The sequence below is a fragment of the Microcaecilia unicolor genome, chromosome 2, assembly GCF_901765095.1.
Source record: "Microcaecilia unicolor chromosome 2, aMicUni1.1, whole genome shotgun sequence".
In the NCBI taxonomy this organism is placed as follows: Eukaryota; Metazoa; Chordata; class Amphibia; order Gymnophiona; family Siphonopidae; genus Microcaecilia; species Microcaecilia unicolor.
In genome coordinates this window covers 397,736,402-397,758,914 of record NC_044032.1, presented here as the reverse complement: position 1 = coordinate 397,758,914, position 22,513 = coordinate 397,736,402, and the positions used below count along the sequence as shown (strand labels likewise).

Below are 22,513 nucleotides of genomic sequence, written 5' to 3'. Positions count from 1 at the left end.
AACTTTGACATCCACATTTCTTCCTTCTTTTCCTCACAACAAAAAGCCCATTCAAATAGCTCATCTAAAAACATACCCAGTTACTTACCCCTGAGAACTAGACAAACTCTTTGAAGTTGTGTCACACTGCTCTGTACATAAAAAATAAAAAGAGAGGAGAGGAGGTTGGACTTTGCTTCTTAAGAGAGGTTAAGTGTTAAAATGTTTTGTATTTTTTTCTGCAACTTAGCAGATAGTATAGTCACCAAGATACCCTTTTAACACTCAGATTTAACACCCCCCCCCCCCCCCAAAAAAAAAAAAATTCATTTACACCCCCTACTGGAGACCTCAGTGAACTGAGGGGTTGCCGCTATGCTGAGGATCACCAGGACCTCACTGCAGACTACAAAACAGAGAAGCCGAGCCTTGGTCTTTGAGGGCCTCAGACAGCTCTGGTTCTCAATTAATCTGATCATCAGACAGACATAATGCAAATACATTCAATGAAGATTTATTATGGACCTTCTGAAAACTAGACCTTTCATAGCCCTGGAAGGTGCCCCTCTGTTGTAAGGCATTACCACATCACTGAATACAGAAAGAAGACAGAGACAAAATTTCAGCGATAGTATAGTAAAAATCTACGTATTACCAAACCCTCCTAACATAAACCAAGCTAAAAATAGGAAAATATCAGAGCAATAAACCAAAACAGACAGACCAAAGAACAAGCAGTAAAACCCAAGAAAGCAATATGGCTAAGAAACAGAAGGGGTCTTTTACTAAAGCTTAGTTTGTGTTATCTGCAGCAGGGCCCATTTTATTCCTATGGGCCCTGCTGCAGATAACTCAAGCAAAGCTTTAGTAAAAGACCACCAGTTTGGTATGCTGGAAAATTCAGATACCAAATTTAAACTGCTTTTTGCTAAATATGCCAAGAAAAAAGGAAAGAGAGAAGTTTACACAATACATGCCCAATGTGCAGTTTATTTTATTACATTTAAGACAAAGAAATGGTGACAAAGGGAACTAATTAGGATTCATGCATCTCTCACAAACCAAACTGTAACTTACTCTGGTTTTGGGTAACAGATGAAATGTGCTGGGAATCCTAAAAAGAATCAAAAAAATATATATACAGATTTCAGCTGCAATGGAAACCTAAATACTCGTATAAGTTCAAGTACAGGCATTCTTTGCTTGTTTAAATCAGAAGTGGTGACATTCCCTTTGTATCTCCCTCATTTTATACATTTGGAGGGTAATTTTATAAACAAGGCACTTAATTTTATGCACTGAATATGTGCTTAAGTTAAGGGTCGATGCATTTTCTATGTAAGCCACACTGAGCCTGCAAATAGGTGAGGGAATGTGGGATACAAATGCAATAAATAATAATAATAATTTTCTGCAACAAACATGTCTACTTCTTGGCGATATTGTAATTTTTTTATTTTCTATTTTATTTTAGTACACATTGGGCCCCTTTTACCAAGCAGCAGCAAAAGGGGACCTACGCTGGCCTTGGCCCATGTTTTTCACACACACCGAGGCCCCCTTTAACCACATCAGGTAAAAGGGAAGTCTCTCTTTTCAGGGGGGGGGGAGCCCTTACTGTCACCCACCGAGGTGGCAGTAAGGTCTCCTGCGCTAACCCAGCGGTAAGTGGGCAGCGTGCGGCACTACCCGATTACCGTCAGGTACACTCCGGCGATACAAAAATACACTAGGGGTGGGAAGTACCGCAAGGTTGCTGCGGTAGCCCGGTGGTACTTCCTGTTTAGCGAGCGGTAAGACCGTATTGGGCTTCCTGCCGCTTAGTAAAAAGGGCTCACTGTAAATTGCTCAGAAAGTTTACTAATTCGGTAGTATAGCAAATTTAGAGGAAACTTGTAAAGGAGACACATGCCAATACTTTCACTTTGAAAATTACCTCACAGAAAGTAAACACAGATATTTACACCCGTTATTCAGTCTGCACGAATGTCCTGGCTTATTTTACATATATATCCATAAAGTATGCATGCAAATATTAACCCTTCACCAATCCCACTTCCAGAATGTCTTTTGCTTAAGGGGTCCTTTTTCTAAACAGTTTTAGGCCCGTAACACATGGGAAAATGAGCTACTGTGCACTAACCATATCTAAAAAAAAAATCTTTTAGAGGAGGCAACCTATGGGCGGAGAAAGGTGCGGGAGCATTAATCAGTTGGTGTATTTGGATCGCCGCACGCTAACCCCCAGATTCTATAAACGATGTCTAAAAGTTGCGCACGCAAATCTGCACACATATCCGATTTGTGCGTGCAACTTAACTGTTTAACAATCTAAGCAGTGCCAATAAGTGGTCAATAACAAGCAATTATTGTCACAAACTGGCACTAATTAGAATTTTAAGCACGCAACTTTCTAAGCGTATTCTGTAAAGTGGTCCACATGAATTCTAATGCACGGATTACAAAAGGCAGCGTGGTCATGGGAGGGGCATGGGCAGCTCATGGGTGTTCCTGAAAATTATGTGCACTAGTTCACAATATGCCCGATCCATGCTGAATAAGACGTGGGCATTTACACCAGGTTTTAGTTTGCATAAATGCCTGCATCTAAATTTTTGTCATGGGATGGCTGCTACGCGTATTCTATAAAACGTGCCTAGCTTTAGTCAAGGTGTATAGAATATCTCTAACTGTGAGGGGGGGTGGGATGCGTTTTCGGCACCAATTCTTTTGGTGCCATTTATAAAATCTGGCCCCTAACTAAAGCAGAGTTAACACAGGAGCGCACAATGTCTCCTAAATATGAGGCAGCAAGTGCTCCTGTGTAACTTTTCACAGTTAACGCGTGCTCCATGGTACGACCGCACCTTGAGTATTGTGTTCAATTCTGGTCGCCGCATCTCAAGAAAGATATAGTAGAATTGGAAGAGGTGCAGCGAAGGGCGACTAAAATGATAGTGGGGATGGGACGACTTCCCTATGAAGAAAGACTAAGGAGGCTAGAGCTTTTCAGTTTGGAGAAGAGCCAGCTGAGGGGAGACATGATAGAGGTATATAAAATAATGAGTGGAGTGGAACAGGTGGATGTGAAGCGTCTATTCACGCTTTCCAAAAATACTAGGACTAGGTGGCATGCGATGAAACTACAGTGCAGTAAATTTAAAACAAATCTGAGAAAAGTTTTCTTCTCCCAAAGCATAATTAAACTCTGGAATTCGTTGCCGGAGAACGTGGTGAAGGCGGTTAGCTTGGCAGAGTTTAAAAAGGGGTTAGACAGTTTCCTAAAGGACAAGTCCATAAACCACTACTAAATGGACTTGGGAAAAATCCACAATTCCAGGAATAACATGTATAGAATATTTGTACGTTTGGGACACTTGCCAGGTGCCCTTGGCTTGGATTGGCCGCTATCGTGGACAGGATGCTGGGCTCAATGGACCCTTGGTCTTTTCCCAGTGTGGCATTACTTATGTACTTATGCTAATGTGAACATTAGCACGTGACCAGAAAAAAATTATTAAAAAAAAAGAAAGCCTTAAATTGTGAAATGTTAAAACTGAGTTTAGCATGAAGGAAAATCCCATGTTAGAATGCATTAAAGCTCAGATTTCAGCACGCTTTAGTAAAAGGGCCCCTTAGTTTGAGTAAACATATTGGGGGGGGGGGGGCAATTTTACAAGCCCCTAATTTAGGCACATCAGACACCTTCTTACCTAGGAAAATGCTTTGTAAAGTTACCCTCTTAACTGTTGGGACACTCTACATTTTCCCCTCTTATTTCAACTACAGCAACAAAAACATGACTGGGAATAGCAAACATCCTTGAGTACCCGCAATGGCTAGCAGCACACACTGTCCAGAGGAGGTTAACATGTTATCAGGGGTGGACTGACAGTGATCTGGGCCCTTGGGCCCCTAACCACATCAAAAGCGATGAAATTACATGGAAGCTAGGGGAAAGTGGGCTCCCTACTGTTGTGGGTCCTTGGGCACTGCTGTATTGTTTCAATGGTCAGTCCACCCCTACGTGTTACACACACTTGATTTAAGGTACCATGTTAAGCACAGATTGGCCTGCTATGCAGCAGAGACAAGACAGCAGGGGCGTAGCTACAGGGGGCCAGGGCCCCTGCAAATTTCACCCGGGCCCCTGGTTTGGCTGGCGGGGGTCCCCAACCCCCACCAGCCGAAGCCTTCTTCAGCGCGGTCTCTGGCGCAGCCGCGTTTGCTGCCTGCCTCCTGCTCTTCTTTTTTCTTGCTCCTCCTGTGCACAGGAAGAGCAAGAAGAAAGAAGAGCAGGGGGGCAGGCAGCAAACGCAGTTGCGCCGGAGACAGCGCTGAAGGCTTCAGCTGGCGAGGGGTGGGACCCCCGCCAGCAAAGGTATTTGGTTGTGAGGGGGTGGGGTGGGACGAGGCAAGGCGGTAGGGCGAGGCTGTGGGGGTGGACAAGGCGGCGAGGCATGGCAGTGGGAGGGGGGGTGGGGGGCGGGGCGGCACTCAAAATGTGCCCCCAACCTCAGGCTCTGGCCCCCTCCCTCTGTGAGATCTGGCTACGCCCCTGCACAACAGCTTGCATTTCATCAGGAAAAGACAAAGATCACGAAATTAATTAAAAACTATGCTGACCTTGAGCGGTTTAATACTAGAAGGGTAAGCTGAGAATTCAAAGAACAAACAGCAATAAAATGGCAATAATAAAGCCTACCATGTACCTTTGTGGGAAAGGGAAATTTGGAAGGCTCAGCTGTACTAGGCGTGTGGATGGCTGTCAAGGGAGGAGGCCATGAATGGGTCATTTCCTAAGAACAATTAACAAAAAAAAAAATTCAGATAGAAAAAAAGGTGCCACACAATTTTTTTTTCCTTTACAGAATGGAATGCCATAAAACCATGCAACAGCTACTAAAGATGTCCCAGCTTTTTAATAGTTCTTTAAACCTGAATAAGCCACTCATGCTCAGAATAAAAAGTCACAAAGGGTCCAAAAATCCTGCAGATTTTATAAACTTGTGGCTTCTCATCAACTGATACTTCTTTTTTTTTTTTTGTTTGTTTTGTTTCAAATGATAGCAGTGTTATTCAGTCTTCAACCAGGAACAGCTTTTTCCACAATAAAGACTGCCCATAAAGTCGCTGCAATGAAATCAGCATTTCACTTACTCTTACACAGGGCTTCCCAAACTGTAGGCCACAGAGTTTAACATTGTGACTTGGGCAGGCTGTAAACAGTAACATCATCAGCTCCTTGTGTTTCCTGAGGCAGGGATAATAGGGTCAGGGCTGCAGAGAGTTTAAATGCTGCTCTTACATCTAACCCACAGCAGTGGAACAGTGTGTATATCTGTATGTCAGTGTCACTTTTTTTTTTTTTTTTTTTTTACTACATTCATATGTAAAATATGAAGTCTGAGTTTTGAGTAAGTACAGTCTTTCCTTGGCTGAGAGTGAGTGCCTGAACAGCAAGGTTGAACTAGGGTGGGGTGACCAGGGCTTATGCCCCAGGTATCATACTTTTAAATGATGCTTTGGCACAGACGTGCAGGGAGGGGAGGGCAAATTGGAACTTGCATTTTTTACAGCATGCCCCAGGTAATGAATTAGCTGGTACACTACTGCTGTATGATTGAAGGTGAGGTGGGGTGAAGTACTGCTACCTGATCCAGTTTGAGACCAAGCTTTATGGATTCTATCCAAACTGAAACTATATATATATATATATATATATATATATATATATATATATATACTAGTAAAAAAGCCCCGTTTCTGATGCAAATGAAACGGGAGCTAGCAATGTTTTCTTCTGTGTGCATGTGGGAGTGTGTGTGTCCCTGCCCTCTGGCCTCTCTCCCCTCCCCCCTCTGAGTCCTTCACTGTTACAGAGCCAGCGATTTGATTTCGTGCTCTGCTGTTTTCCGTCACTGACTGTGTTACAGAGAGGGCGGGGCAGACACTCATAGGGAAACCGGATATCTCGCCCCCTTCACACTTCCGGCTGGAGGCTTCATAGAACGTTGGTGTTGCTTTTTATATAGATATATATATATAGATATATATATATATACTGTATGTCTGTATGTATTTGTATCTAAATCAAACATATAAATGGCAAGAGGCTTACTCACTCGCAAATACGCAGTAGAGACCCTCTCTGTCCCGCCCCCACGTCAATACGTGATGACGAGGGCGAGACAGAGAGGGAACCTGCGCACCTGCGAGTGAGGGAACCACTGTCGCCACCGCCCCCCCCCCAGGGTTGCCGCTACCGCTCCCCCCACCCACCCGGAGTCGCCGCCGCCACCCACCCTCCACCCGGCCCGGGTACCTGGCTTCACTATTCAAACCACCGGAAAGCAGCACACAGCTCATCTGAGCTGCTGTTGGCCTTCCTTACCTGCCTGTGTCCCGCCCTCGCTGACGTTATGTCACACGAGGGCGGAACACACGCAGAGAAGAAGGAAGGCCGACGGCAGCTCAGATGAGCTGTGTGCTGCGTTCCGGCGGTTTGAATAGTAAAGCCAGGTACCCAGCCCGAGTGGAGGGGTGGTGGAGGGGACACCGGGGGGGGGGGCGGCAGCAGCGACTCCGGGGGGGAGGGGCGGCGGCGGCGGTGATTCCGGGGGGGAGGGGTGGCGGCGACCTATCTGGGGGGGCCTTTCAACCCCCCCCTTCCTTCCTTTACTAGCCCGTTTTTACGGGCTCAACGGCTAGTATATACATATACAGTATATATACGTTCACACACACATATGTACAATTAAAACAGGTAAGACATTTCCAGTCTCACTGCACTAGCTAAAAAACAACTGTTAATTTACATCAGTTTGAATTGCTAGATCATTCTAAATTCTCTTAGCATCTTTCTGTGCTCCTGGTGTGCCTCTTACTGCAGTGTAAGGGTGAGCTACGGAAGGCAGAGGAGTGGGATTTTCATCAGAGACCACCATGCTATGAACAGCAGAATGGGGTGGGCCACTGGGGCCATGGCCCCACCAATATTTTGACCAACACAGTATGAGTACATGCAGAGCTTGCAGGTGCAGCCATAGATTGCCCCCTTCAAATAAAAAAAAGGTGTTCTGCTGCCCCTGCACCAGGCTAATACTACTACTACTATTTAACATTTCTATAGCGCTACAAGGCTTACGCAGCGTTACAGCCACTCCTTCTCTTCTACAAAGTAGGGCAAGAGAAGTGCTGGCATCATGTACCTTACACATACCATCTCACCTGCCAGCCTGCAGTTGCTCAAGCAAGGTTGCAAAATGTTGCACCCTTCTAAAAGTTATTAGCATACAGGTAAAGCAGCTGGCTTCCATATTTCAGTATTGCAGCACCCTTTCGCAGCAATGGTAGAAGAGAATGTAGTACATAAACCTAATTCATCCAAGAAATGCAAGTTTGCTCACCTTCAAAATTTCTTCAACACAATGGACTTCATTGGAGAAGGTTTGCTGTAAAAACAAAAATAGTGATTATTTTTAAAAATTAGGATACCTGAAAGCTGATGTCTTATCTGGCTGAAAAAGAATAAAGCAGCAGGAAGTACCAACGTCAGGGTTAGCAATAAGCATAAACATCTCCACAACCCAAACACTCAAAATTATTGTGCATCAATAAAAAAGGTTACACAACCTTGTATTTGGCAACACAACTGATCTTTGCCAATTCAAGTTACCAATAATTTAAACGCAGTGAAGTTGGTAGTCCTGTTGGAAGTATAATTTGATAACCTATATGCCTTCTAAAATTACCCCACCACAAAATAGGCACACACATTTATATAGTCTCTGAGGCCTGTGCATGTATGTGATAAGAATAAGCACATATCTGCATATTTTATGAAACATGCAAGTAAATGCCAGCTCTTCCCCTGCGCCATACATTTTCTGCTTCCAGAACACCCACACAGCGATAAGCAGGGATTAAAAATTTGGTTCATTTTTGGGTTACACACATTTTTTTCCACCAATTTTTTGTGCATCTTTTCTCTCTGCTTCTAGCAGTTAAAAAATTTACACCATGCATATGAAATTGTACGAGACACTAACAAATAGACATCCCTAATACTTTTTATACATTTAAACCCACATGCCATTTCATGAGAGACCACTTGACCGAGCCAAATGCTGCTCCACAAAGCTCAAGTTCTTCATAAAAAGTTACCCCCTATTGGGGGGGGGGGGGGGGAGGTAATTCATTAACAGTGCAGCAATATATAGGAACCTGATTGGTGCACATACTATAAAGCAACAGTCCTCAAATCCAATCCTCAAGGACCGCAACCTAGCCTGGTCTTCAGGATTTCCATAACGAATATGTATGAGATCTATCTTCATTCATCGCTTCCATTGCATGCAAATAGATCTCATACATATTCATTGCGTAAATCCTGAAACCCAGACTGGGATGTGGACTGAGTACGAATTGAAAACCCCTGCTATAAAGGAAAGCAGGTGCCTACTTTCCTTTAAAGAATACTAGAGTAAACGGGTAGATATGTGCATATGCACTTAAGTGTGAGCACTTATGCCTGCAAAAGAGCTGGCTAAGTGTGTGCACCTATGTTCCACAGATATGAACATAACATAATATTCTATGGGCCCTGTTTACTAAGCCATGTTAGAGATGCATGAGCGTTATTAGGGCTCGCTACCCATGTAGATGCCCATAATATTCCTACAGGCATCTACACAGTTAGCAGGCGCTAATTTTTAGTACACACGAAAAACACTAGCGCACCTTAGTCAACAGAGCCCTAAAGCTAGGCCTGTAACTCTGAGCTCCAGCCCTGCTCTGCTCATCTGCATGCTACATGTTAAGTAAGATATATGGAAAGTTAAAATCACACTGGCCGATATTCAGCCCATAGGAGGCAGACTAGTTAAGTGCCAAAATCAGCACCAAGCACAGATATTCAATGCCCAGGCCATTTCCAGTGACCGACATTGAATATCCGAGTTTTTTGTGGCCGGCTTAAAATTAACTACCTAAGTTCATATTTAGCGCTGGTCGGTTAAATTCATACTGGCCAAAGATAGGACTGCTATTTAGATGGTACGATTTAGGGAGGGAGGTTAGAGGAGGCACCAAATTTTTTGGAAAAAAAACTGGGGGGGGGGGAGGGGGGAGAGGGAAAGGCTTGAAGGTTGCATTTATTTTTACAAATTAATGTACTAGATGAGGGGGAGGAAGAAGGCATATTTAAAGCATCCCAAAATATCTTCAACTTGCATGCCTCTCCAATATTTCCTTTAAAATAATCCCGATCTCCAATTTCATTTTAGCCCTTTTAAGTCATGTTCATTCTTCACCTACATATTTAAGTGAAAATTAGGTTTACCAGAGTATAATCCAACAATCCTGTTGAATAAATCTCAGTTTTGCTCATTCTGACATCATGTTTCAGAGATCAGATAAAATATCTATCCCAGAGAAGGATTTATATCTACTTGAAGAGAAGATGAAGTCCTGCTCTGTCAGATAGTACAATAATTCAAATATCATGCATAACTTTAAGAAAACACTGTGAATTATACTACCTCATATTATATACATCTGATTTGCTTAGCGTAATGTAATATGTCATTGAAAATTTTCCCAAAATACTATTCTGTCCACTGAACATTCTTGAATGTTTTGCTTATTGTTTCCAGGGTCAGTGTCATTAGGACCATAATATGATAACAAGAAGAAAGGCCTCCCCTTCTATTTTAGTATATATTGCTACCCATCCAACCTATCCATCAGTATAATCATCAAGCAACTTGGAGTCAAGACATATCCTGTTTTTAAAACTCTCTGCACCAGCTCTGCCCTCCCTCCCTACACCATAATTGCTCACTCATCCACATTAAAGCTTTAGTGTCATCTTCCTGTTTAAATGGACACATACAAGGTAATAGGCCAGAGTACCTAAAGAACAGATCACCCTCTACATACCTCCAAGGTCACAAGGTCCTCCTACCAAATATCCCTAACCACACCCTCTCCAAAGGACACCACACAATATGGCACCCATCAACAAGATTTTTCCAGAGTAGCCCCCACACTCCCTGAAAGTCTCTACTCAACTCAAGACTCTGTACTTCAGGAAGCAGGTAAAAGCTTAGATCTTCTACCAAGCCTTTAATGGATGAAGCAACTAATTTGCTAGGCTCTTGCACACAAGGACTAACACTGGCTGCACATACTGTAGCAGGCAGTGGGGTGTGTGTGTGTGTGTGGGGGGGGGGGGGGGTTGGGATCTGAGCCTCCCCCCCAGTTTGGGTTCAGGACACCCCAAAGTCTGCTGGTATGGCTAGCGGGAGTCCCCAAGTCCTGCCAGCAGAAGCTTTCCTACAGCGATATTCGCCACTGCTCTGCCTGCCCTACTTCCCCCTCTTGTGGAAGGCTTCTGCTAGCGGACCTTGGGGACCCTCATCAGCCCAGGTATGTGGGTTGCGGTGGGGCAGAGAGCAGTGGGGAGGCACAGCAAAATGCACCCCCCCCCCCCCAAAAAAAAATCGAGGTCTGGCTACACCTCTGGTAGAAGGACTTGTTTATCCACTCCTACCCCAGCTGTGATCATATTTATGACTTCAAGTGCAACTTTGTCCCCTTATTATCTAACTCCTGTTACTCTGACTATATGGTCCACCTCCATTTACTCCGTGCTAGTAAGATGTTTTATTGGATACTATGTTGGCATTTTATGTAGCATACTATAGCATGCTACAATACCATGCTGTATGAATATATTTGCTGCTATAATTTTCTATCATCTATGGCCAGATTGATCATCTTGTACATCGCTTTGGCTGAATTTTTCCAAGAAGATGGTAAATAAATCCTAATAAATAAATTCTATAAAGTACATGCCTAATTTGTATGTGCCAAAATTCCACTTAAGCCCTATACTGTAAGTACATACATATCTTACATAGTACAGGTAAGCATACAAAAGGGTGAAGTCTAAGGATGGCCTGTACTAGGCACCCAGTTTTTGAATTATCCCCATTGAGGAGGTGGCCTACTGATTAACGCAAAGGCTGACAAACCAAGGAACCAAAGCAGAAGTAGAGGATGACACGATGACCTGGCTTAATGCTGATCTGTGAATTGTCCACAGTGTGTTACTATCCGCACTGCAGCACTGTGGAGGCTGCTGCTTTTATTGGCTTTGTATTTTGCACCAGACATCGCTCTTAGTGTCCTAAGTTGTGAATAGTGACCCCCCGAGGTAGGCGGCTGTGTCTGCCGAAACACGACCAATGCCGGGTCCTCTTGTTTTGGTGCTTTAATAAATCCGCTTTGAACTACATCTCCCTGGTGGATTTGGTCATCGTGTCATCCTCTACTCCTGCTTTGGCTTCTGTGTTTGGACTTTGGTAGAGGGTGTCTCCCTGCTTCTGCTTTGGACATTCTTGAGAATGAAGAAAGCCAGGGTTCAGGTCCTACTTCTGACACCACCACTCTCTGTGGACAAGTCACAATCTCCCACTGTTTCTCACACCGGCTATAAGATCTTCAAGGAAAGGACATGTTGAACACTTATCACATGTATATATCCAGTAGCGCTATGAACATGTTAAGTACTAGTGCTGCAATTTTATAAAAACGTTTGCTGCATGTATAGCATGTTTCACATGAAGAAAATGGCTTATAAAATTCAGCAGGTATGTATCTACTTAGAGGTATGTGTGCTCATAAAGGATTATGTGTATTTTTTTTTTTTTTTTACACAATCTGAGAACAAGACGTCCTAGGAATGTAGCTTTGGGGAAACTGAGGTGGACCTAATCTATTCAGATTCTTTTACACCGCTAAATTCCCACAGGGTCTGAAGCAATTTACAATAAAATACATTTACAATACAGTCACATTATAGCAATTACAATCACAGGCAAAATTAAAGAAGTTACAATCGTATATACAGTATGCACACATATTTACACCTGCCTTCAAACTACTTGGAGATGTAACAGGAGTTTATTTATAAACGTGCACAGGGCCCTCTGTTGCCTTTATAAAACAACTAGTAAAAAAGGCCCCTTTCAGACAGAAATGAAACGGGTGCTAGCAAGGTTTTCCTTGGAGTGTGTATGTTTGACAGAGTGTATGTTAGAGTGAGTATGTGTGAGAGCGAGAGTGAATGTGTGTGTGCTCCTCGGAAGAAAAAAAAATGTCTGTGTGCTTGGTTTTGAGTGTATGGGAATGACGGCTGTGTTGGGGAGTGGAAACAGAGATTAACCAATGGGCTTCCTTGCTCGTGTGTAGTAATCGTCGTGCACCATGGCCGGAGTCGGAGAGGAGAGGGAGGGCGGTGGAACGGTGAGCGAGCGGCTGCGGGAGGGTGGGTGAGGGGGACTGTGGGCAGGGGGACAGGGTCCTGCGCCGATGTTGGTTTGTTTTGAGTGTATGGGATACCTGTCTTCGCACAGCTTCGGTCGCGTGTCTCTCTCCTCCTGGGCCCGCCCCTGTCTGACGTCGGTAACCTACGTAGGTTACTGACGTCAGACAGGGGCGGGCGCAGGAGGAGAGAGACGCGCGACCGAAGCTGTGCGAAGACAGGCATCAGCTTTTCTTCTTGCCCGTGCAGCGCCTTCGGACAGAGGAGAGAGGCGCTGCACGGGCCCGGTAAGAGGGAGGGGGGCCCGATGGAGGAGGGGAATGGAGGCGACGACCCCAAGAGGGGGCGGGGCACAGGGCGGAGGATGTCGGGAGGCGGAGCTGAGGGGAGACAGAGTAGTGAGGAAGGGAGGGGGGCCGGGGCTGCTAAAGGTACGTTTGCTTTTTAATAATCCCTTTTGGTTCTTTTGAAGAAATCACAAGCCCGTAAGAAGCCAACTTTTTTTTTCTTAGGATCAATAGACTTTTCACGGTAGCTTGTTTCAGAAAGTAATGCAAAAAGACCCCCAGCAGGGATTTAATGCGCGCATACCAGAGATGTCACAGAGCCATCCGCACACACTCTCATGTAAGAATTAGTAGGAAGACTTGAAGAGGAATTGCTAATAGTGTTGGCCAGACCTAATATCTGGAGATTCTTCTTCGGCAATGCACAAAACTTGGAGATCCCTAGAGCCTAAAAACCTGTATTTTTCATACGGTCTCAGCAAGCTGCCTGCACAAGGCTTCGCGGGTTAACGCCGCAGATTTTATTTTATTTTTGTAAGGAGCGCAGCAGAAGTTGATCAGGTGCTGAGGTGACCTGGGGGAGGGGGAGGGGGTTGTTCTGTCCACTAGTCTCTGTTCATTTTAATGTCGAACGAAATATGATAAAAAAAGCCTGAACTCGCGAACTTCTCTGAGGTTGGAGCTCGCATGCAATATTTTTCACCAGTGCCTCTAGTCTTATATAATAATGTCGGGAGACGGAGCTGAAGGGAGACAGCGTAGTGAGGAAGGGAGGGGGGCCGGGGCTGTGCGAAAACAGGGTTGAAAGATCTTGCAAAGAGTGGCATGAAGTTCTGGGGACCATTCTTCCTCCTGCCCCTGGATTTATTGCCATGAAAAATGTTCTCTGTTGCTGATCGAGAGACAAATGATGAAGCCTTTATTTTTTCTCCTTCTAAGCAACGTGTGTTTTGTTTGCAGTCTGAGGACGGGGATGCATGCCTAGAAAAAAAATATTTTTGAACTCCTTGGGGCTTTGTAGAGGCTTCTGTTTATGGATTGTGCCTTTCAGTTTCCTTTTGACTAATCACAGCGCTATTAGCTCTGCTAATGCGCTGGGATTGGCTCACAGTTTGTTTGTTTTTTAACTTTACTATTTTTCCTGGCACAGAGCTGTCCTAACGAGAGGTCCAGACCTCTCGTTAGATTTCCTGCCTTTTTCCTGCATAAAGGCAATCGGAAAAGGTTAGTGCATCTCGTTTCAATGGGGTTTTCATACTAATTGGTCATCTCCATTCCGTTTTCGTTAGCTGCTGGCTTCCTCGGTAAATGCCCTTTGATGCATGCAACGGATCAAATTTTCCTCGTTGGAGGGTCATTAAAGGCTCATTAAGCTTTAGTGCATCTGCCTCTAGGTCTAGAATTTTTCCTTCTCTCGTCAGCTCCTGTACCAGCTGCTCCATAAAGTTGTCCTTGATTTCATCAAGGAATTTTACCTCCCTAGCGTGCCCCGATGTTACATTTATCTAGTCAATATCGGGGTAATTGAAATCACCCATTATTATCGTGTTGCCCAGTTTGTTTGCATCCCTAATTTCCTTTACCATTTCTGCATCCGTCTGTTCACCCTGGACAGGCGGACGGTAGTGTTCTGTCCTCCGACAGCCTCGAACTAGTTTATAACGTGATCCTAAAATGTGTGTAATGCTTTTACTGTTATTCTCAGTTCTAAGGACTCTCATTGCTGCACTTTCTCACTGCAAAGATACGTGAGCAATGCACTGTGGGTAATGTAGTTCACAGGCAGTGCAACCACACTTGCTTGGCTGTGTAAGAACTGTTACCACTGGTTGTGAGGCTGCCCAGACCTCCTCCCTCTCTCTGCCAAGCTTGGCTCTTTTGTCTTCCTGCTATCATTTCCTGGTCATTCTCACTATCTCTGTCCTGGGAGGTCAGCCAGGTATGACCTTTCCCCCCAATCGAGAGCCGTCCTCTAGGGCCACCCCTTGCTACCCAATGCAGGCTCTGTCCCCATTGGTCTCTATCTGCTCCTCCCTGAGCCTGTGTGAAGCCTCAACACCTCTTTGTCCTTTCAGCCATGAGGCATTCCAACACCAACTAGCCAGAGACATGGAGCATGGATCATCTCATTCCAGACAGCTCTGTCCTGCTGAAACTCCCTGTAACGAACCTGGTTTTTTTTTTTACCTTCAAGATATCTCCTCCCTAATGAGATATCGCACATTCCAGTCACCTAGCTTTGAACCATTTCTACCTGTTCAACTATCCTTCCCCCCCTCTCTTCAGATCTTCACCCCCAACAGCTCTCAGATTAAGGAGTCTCTGTGTCCTGAAGCAGCACCTCAGAACATCTATCTGTGAGTAAATTATCTGTGATTTATTCAATAAAAGAGACTTCATAAAAATAATAGAGACTTCGGGTGATTGGTGTGCCAAGGTTATACTCCAAGATATTGGGGCCTTAAGTCACCAAGCCTCAAGAGTCTTGATAGGTAGTACACTCCTATCACTATCCTTTTCCCCTTTACACATGGAATTTCAATCCACAGTGATTTCAAGAAGTGTTTTCTTTTCTGCAGAATTTTCAATCTATTTGATTCAAGGCTCTCGTTAATATACAATGCTACCCCTCCACCAATTCAATCCACCCTATTACGATATAATTTGTACCCCGGTATGATCTGCAAGGCTTCATTCTGTGAGTAGGACGTCCTGCACGTCAGAAACAGAAGGAATAGGAAGCCTTTTGCGAGGAAGACCTCAGCGGGCAGGGGGTTGGGGTCCCCACCAGCAAAGGTAGGCGGTTTGGCGGCGGGGGGGGGGGGGGGGGGGGTCGACAATGGCTGGCAGGCGGGGGTGGCAGCAATGGGGGGCGGCGGCACGGGGGGGGGGGGCTAAAATGTGCCCCCTCACCTCGGGCTCTGGACCCCCCTCCCGCCGAAGTCTGACTACGCCCCTGATTCTAACCCTCCCATCTTATTTCTTAGGCTCCTGGCATTCGAATATAGACATTTCAAACTATGTTTGTTGTTCCTATTTACATCATGCTTAGTACTTGACAGTATTAATTTGCAATCTTTTGTCTGATTTTTATTTTTATTTAAGGAACCTGATCTACTACGGTCTCTTTTGCAACCTCACTATAAGGATACCCTATCTTCCCTGTTTTGGTGATATATTTGAAAGATACCTTATCCCGAACCATGCACTTTTGAGCGACTGTCGGCCTTCCCCCCATTTCTAGTATAAAAGCTGCTCTATCACCTTTTTAAATGCCAATGCCAGCAGCCTGGTCCCACCCTGGTTAAGGTGGAGCCCATCCTTTCGGAATAGGCTCCCCCCCTTCAACAGAATGTTGCCCAGTTCCTAACAAATCTAAAACCCTTCTCCCTGCACCATCGTCTCCATCCATGCATTGAGACTCCGGAGCTCTGCCTGTCTCTTGGGCCCTGCGCGTGGAACGGGTAGCATTTCAGAATGTACTTATGTACAAAAATATCACCGACACCTAAACGCATGTGCTTATGCAGAGCTCTATGGCTGGTGTAATTGCTTGTGACTCATTTCTGTGTGTGTATTTTCACTGTTACACTACCATTCTAGAAAGAAAAGTAGGTGTCTATGAAGCCCTCCCCTCCATGTCCAGCAATTCTCCCCCTGCCCTCCCATCCCATCCATGTCCAGCGATTCTCCCCTCCCCTCCATGTCTGGTGACTCGCCCCAGCCCCCACCTGCCCCCCTTTTAAACACCCACGTTCCAGTTCAACCGCAGCCCTCACCTGCCCGCCCTCTTCTCCCACAACAGCCCTCCTTTCCTTCCTGCCACCGTTCCTTTAAAACATTTATTTTACCTGAAGTCGCAGCGGCATCAGTGAAAGCGGCAGGCTCAGCTCGCCTCCAACCTTCCCTTTCCTTCTTTCTCAGTGTCCCGCTCCCTCTGTAATTTCCTCTTTCCGCGAGGGTGGGACACAGAGGGAAGGGGAGGCTGGATGCAAGCTGATTACGTATACGTCATTTGCATACGGTTACGAACCCAGCCAGCCATCCAGGGAGGCAGACTGACCAATTATTATATAGAGATACCCCATACTGTAGTGCCTTTATAAAACACATATAAAATAGAGACATTCTGAGAATTATTTTTACCATTTTTTTAAATGAGTGCCTGTAAAATTACTCCTTTGATTTACCGTAATTTTCTTTACAGTGTTTTGAAACTTAATTTGGTACCTGCAATTATTACAAAATATTGTCACAGGTTGAATACTCATTAAGTATGATCACGTATCTTCTCTTCTAGCTGCTCAACATTAACTCCCAGTGTCTTTCAGTATTCATCTCAAGTTATTAGTTACTACAGAGTCCTTCAATCACTAATACGACTGACTAGATTAGAAACTGGTTAACTGGAAAGCAACGAAGGATAGAGGTAAATAAAGTTCACTCTGAAGAAAGGGGTGTTACCAGTAGTGTGCCACAAGGAGGGTTCTTGGTCCAGTTCTTTAGCATTTTTGTAAGTGATATTGTGGAAGGGCTGTTTGGTAAAGTGTGCCTCTTTGTGGATGACACCAAAATATGTAACAGAGAAGATACCCCTGATGGTGTGGATAACATGAGGTGGGATCTAGCAAAGCTTGAAGAATGGTCTAAAATTTGGCAGCTAATATTTAATGCAAAAAAAAAAAAAACCACAGGATTGTGCACTTCGGATGCTAAGATCCAAGGGAGTGGTACAGTATAGGGGGTGAAATACTGCTGTGCACAAAAAAAGTGAGACTTGGGGGTGCAATCACAGTGCTCATTTTCAAAGCTCGTACACTTAAAACGTTACATAGCAATCTATGTAACTTTTTAAGTCTATGTGCTTTGAAAATGGGTCTCTATATCTGATAATCTTAAGGTGACAAGGTGACAAAACGAGTAGAAAAGGTGACGGCAAAAGCCAGAAGGATGTTTAGGTGCACAGGATGAGGAATGGTCAGCATAAAAAAGGTGGTGATAGTTCCAATCTATAAGTCTCTGGGGGAGACCTCATTTACAGTACTGTGTACAGATCTGGACACTGCGTCTTCAAAAAGATATAAACAAAATGGAATCTGTTCAGAAGGCAACTACTTTGTCAGTACTGCTTAATTCCCTTTAAATGCATGCTGCTGCTACTACGAGCCCATATAAACCATGGTATCCGGCATCCTATACACAGATTCTCTCCCGATTTCAGGACACATAAACAGCATTATGCATGGTTGTACCCACTTTGCTGCTCTGCTCAGTAAGATTTGCGCGCTCTGTAGGTTCTCATATTAGAATAGTAAACACGTCAGTAAAAGCACTCCCCACCCCTTGAAGAAAAAGCAGACCACAGAGTGGCCTACTTTTCTTACAGATTAACAGTATTTACTGAAGAGATGAAAATAAACTGACCTTCTGGAACAACTCTCCTCCCTCGGTAAACACGCACCCATTTATGATATGCTTCTTTTACTGTGTTTGCTTCCCTAATTTTTAAATGATCTCCCTGGAACAGTCCTTTCCGCTTATTCTTGTTATTTCACTATGTATGCAGGGATGCTAAAATCTTGGGTGCTAGAACCTGCTGTTAGGCGGCTGACCGTCTCTGCTACACACATAGCTTAAAAACCTGCATCAAAAAGCACATATTGCCTCAGGTACAAACCAAGATTGTGACAGAGAAATATCCAGAGTACCTGAATGTAACTCACCTTGAGCTACTACTGAAAAAGGTGTGAACAAAATGGAAATTAAAAAGAAAATAAAATAAAAACTAAAGTAAACTTAGGAGGGGGGGGGGGGGGGGGAAACAGGCCTAGAAATAATGACATGACAAATAAGGAAACTAGGGAGCTAGGTAATAAGTTTTGTTTGTTGTACATTACTCCTTTATAAGAATGTTTACATTTCCTGTATGTCTTGAATCTATCCATCTCAGCAGCAAAGCTCTTTTCTAAGAATGGTAACACAAGCTAACTCCTGCTCATTCCCTCTCTCTAGGCTCTTTCTTGTGCTGGAAATTAGCCTCATGCCTGCCCAGCATTTAATAAGTACATGCATCTGTTTCAATCAACATTTCCCACGCCATATCATGTCATTTTCTTCAAACCCCCAGAAACTTCAGGGTTTTTTTCCTGTGTCATAAATAATGCACATTCTTTAAAAAAAAAAAAAAAAAACCACTCATTCTTTATGACATAGTCCAAAATGGGAAAAAACCAAAATAAATAAAAGGAAATGTATTTATTTATTGGGATTTATTAGCTGCCTTTATGAAGAGATTCACCCAAAGCGGTGCACAGCAGGTATAGTTTTAAATAAAACTTACGTTATTTATTTATTAGCATTTATTTACCGCTTTTTTGAAGGAATTCACTCAAGGCGGTGTACAGTAAGAATAGATCAAACATGAGCAATAGGCAATTACAGCAGTAAAAATATTCCAACAACAATACAAAGTATGGCATGGTATACTACTTACAATGTCAACACACTACATAATAGAGCATTATAATTGATAGCGAAGGGTAAAGCAAAGAAGTAAAATATAAGTAGGTAAGAAAGTAGGAAGAGTTAATTAGAAAGTAAGGTGATTGATTTAAAGAAAGTTGCATGTGAGGTCAGAAAGATGGTTAAATATTATCTCAGCTAGGGTAGGAGTGGATAAACATGTCCCGCTGCAGTTTGTGCAGCCCGAGTCAATCCTTGTGTGTGTGAGTGAGACTAACAAGATAGTTACTTCTTCCATTAAAGGCTTGGTTGAAGAGCCAAGCTTTCACCTGTTTCCTGAAGTAGAAATAGTCTTGTGTTAAGCGGAGCCTTTCAGGCAGTGCATTCCAGATTGTGGGGGCTACTCTGGAGAAGGCTCACTTGTGGGTATCACATCATGCAATGTCTTTTGGAGAGGGTGTTTAGTGAAAGTCCTTGGGAGGACCATAGTGTCCTTGGCCCTGTGTGGAGGATCATCCTATTTTTCAGGTACTCAGGGCCATTTCCTTTCAGGACATATTAATGTTAACAGCATAACAATAGTAAAATAACCAAGAACAAACATAATGAGGTAAACTTGAAAACAGTACATTAAAACCTTATAATAGAACTATTGTGAAACTTTAAAGTTAATAAATATAAATAAAAGAAAAAAAAAAAAGAAAATAAGATGAAACCTTTTTAAACAAGGAGGCCAAAACCACCTTCTTCAGGTCAGGACAGTATACTGTTTTTCAGTGGTGTGCTGGAGCCGGCTCGCACAAGCCGGTTATTGACGGAGCCAGGTAGTGAACAAATATCTGGGGGAGGGGGGTTCTCCTCCTCTCTCCCTCGGCCCCCACCCACCCATGAGTCCAGCATACCTCAGCTTCATCATTCCCCCTCACCGCCGTCTGTCAAACATTACTGTTCCAGTAGCGCTAGTGGTAGCACACTGTGGCCAACCCAGAGCCTTTTCTCTGCCAGATCCCACCCACACGTAAACAGGAAGTTGCATCAGCGGGGCAGTACACAGCAGAGACAAGCCTCCAGGTCAGCCAGGCAGTGTGTTACCGCTCGAGCTGCTGGAACAGTAAGGATTGAAGGATGGCTGGTGAAGGAATGGAAGCTGAGAGGTATGAACTTGCAGAGGAGTGGGAGGGAGATGATGCTGTGTTTGGTTGAGAAGAGGAGGCAGTATGAAGTTAAAAAAAAAAAGTTGAAGCTAATTAGGTTTGTGTTTCCCCTTTCTGCGCAGCTGTCTTCACCGTTAAACTCAAAACGAAAGCAAGCAAACTTATGAGCTGTTGCGTCTACGTTATCGTTCTTTATTGTTGGTAGCTTTTTTATTTAATCTCACCTATATTTTCAAGCATGCCAGCTTTTGCAGCATACAGATGTACACAGAGGTCAGAGGAAGTATAGTAATGGAATAACTTTTCTTAGATAAAGTAGTAATTTGTTATAAATCATAATCAGTATGTCATTTAGAGGGGCTAGTTATAGGGACACCCTAGCATGTGCTATATTTGTGCAGAGATTTTTTTTCTCCTGGTAAAGGGCCATTAAAACAGATATGTTATAAGAATCAGGTGCTCAACATTCAGAGTTTCTATCTATTTATTTAGTTATTTATTTATAACATTTAAATCCCACATTAAAAATTAATTAGGTTGAAACCTGGGAGCATTAAACAATTGTTTTTCCTTTACCTAGATCAAAAGATGGTTTGTGGGAGATTATTTCTTTTGTTTTGTTGGAACGCAGTGGTATATTATTATAGAAAAGCACTTAATATTGTTTATTACTACTATTTAAAAGAAAGAGATTGAATAGGGCAAAGCTACCTTTATGCAGAAATCCAGAATCAGTCTAAATGTGCCAACAATTTCCAGTTCTCTAGTATATATTTATTTCTTCTTCAAGCCTGTTTGGTTGTAGAAGGCATGTTTTTTGTGGGACGGGGGGGGGGGGGGGGGGGTTAATCTTTGTCTCCTGGATGTGTGTTTATATATAGATGAGTCCTGGGAATAATGACGGTTAAGGGAAAACAGCAATATAACAGCTGGAGCTGAATTATATTTATGTTCCCACAAAGTTAATTATTTTCAGTGGAAATTAAAATGTTGGCTGCCTGCTATGTGAATATTCCATCACTCTTATTATTGCTATCAAGTATTAAATAATTAGGGCATATGCCATAAAACATAGATTGTTTATATTAATTTATCTAGACCTTACATGCACATGGTATTGCTTGATATACCCATAGGCAAAACCTAAAGGTGGTTAAACAATTTGGTATAAACTGTGTTGTTTATGACCTTACTTGTTTTGTACTCCTTTTGGTCCTACTGATCTGTACATCTGTTGTGTTATTTTGTTGTGGAAACAGTCAAGTGGGCTTAAAGGAAGGGAGGGGAATACGGGAGGGCAAGGGTCTGACTTTGGTCTGACCCAGTATGGCTACTAAAGGTTCTTGGGGTTGCATGGCCGTATGGAACTTACAGTAAACAATATTGTATATTTTAATATTATTTGTAAATTGGTTGCTACACTGTATCTTTGTACCAATAAAACGTACAATAAAGTTACGTATATATATATTGCTTTTTTTTTGGGGGGGGGGGGGGGGGGGGGGGGGGAAAGCCTGTTAAACATTTACCAGCACACCACTGCTGCTGTTGCAGTATGTTTGTCCTGACTTAAGGAAGGAGGTCATAGCCTTCAAAGCTAGTCAAATTCTAGTAAATGACAAGGGCAAATGAACAAAATGGACATTTTTGAGCTGTTGACCCCTAGTGGTAAAACCAGAAAATCAGCTTGTGTTAGTCTGATGGCCCGGTGATAAATGTAAATTGACCCCACAAACTCTGGGAAATTTTTATAAAAAAGACATTTCCATGCATAAACGTTACCTGTTAGTAATAAATATCCTGTTATTAAAACATCCGTGGTACCTGATGATTAGAAGATGGCCAAAATAATACAAATTTTTAAAAGGGCTCTGGGGGGGAAAGGAAATCATAGAGGCAGAGGTGACTGCTTGCAGTGATAATCTGAAGCTAAATAAAGTGCTGGGGCTAGATTTTTTTTTTTGTTTTTTGCTGTTTCATATAAGGTTTTTAAGAATGTCATACCCTGCCACTGGTGACGCTATTTAACACAGAAGGAGAACTGCCTTGTACAATGATGCATGCATCCATAACAATGAAAGGGAAAAATCCCTTGAATTGTGCCTCCTATAGCACCATCTCATTATTGAATACAGATGTTAAGATTTTAGTGGCACTATTAGTTCTGCAGCTGGCAGAGGTGCCTCCTTGCCTATTGCAAGATCAGTTGGGATTTGTACAGGGCTAGCACGGACCAGATAATATTTGTAAGACCCTGAATTTGGTATGGAGGACCCATCAGGGAGGAATTCCTCTACTGC

The 22,513-nt window shown here is 43.4% G+C and overlaps 1 protein-coding gene across 3 annotated transcripts in view; it reads right to left on the bottom strand.

Moving 5' to 3' along the window:
- The window catches only part of AFF1 (AF4/FMR2 family member 1), a 430,143-nt gene that overhangs the window by 138,390 nt on the left and 269,240 nt on the right, over positions 1-22,513 (bottom strand). For all 3 annotated transcript variants that reach the window (XM_030190611.1, XM_030190612.1, XM_030190613.1), the window contains exons 4-7: positions 7,389-7,433; positions 4,692-4,778; positions 1,057-1,093; positions 89-131 (exon numbers count right to left, since the gene is read on the bottom strand). In XM_030190611.1, the coding sequence (XP_030046471.1) occupies positions 89-131; positions 1,057-1,093; positions 4,692-4,778; positions 7,389-7,433 (212 nt within the window). The remainder of the gene's footprint in view (positions 1-88; positions 132-1,056; positions 1,094-4,691; positions 4,779-7,388; positions 7,434-22,513) is intronic.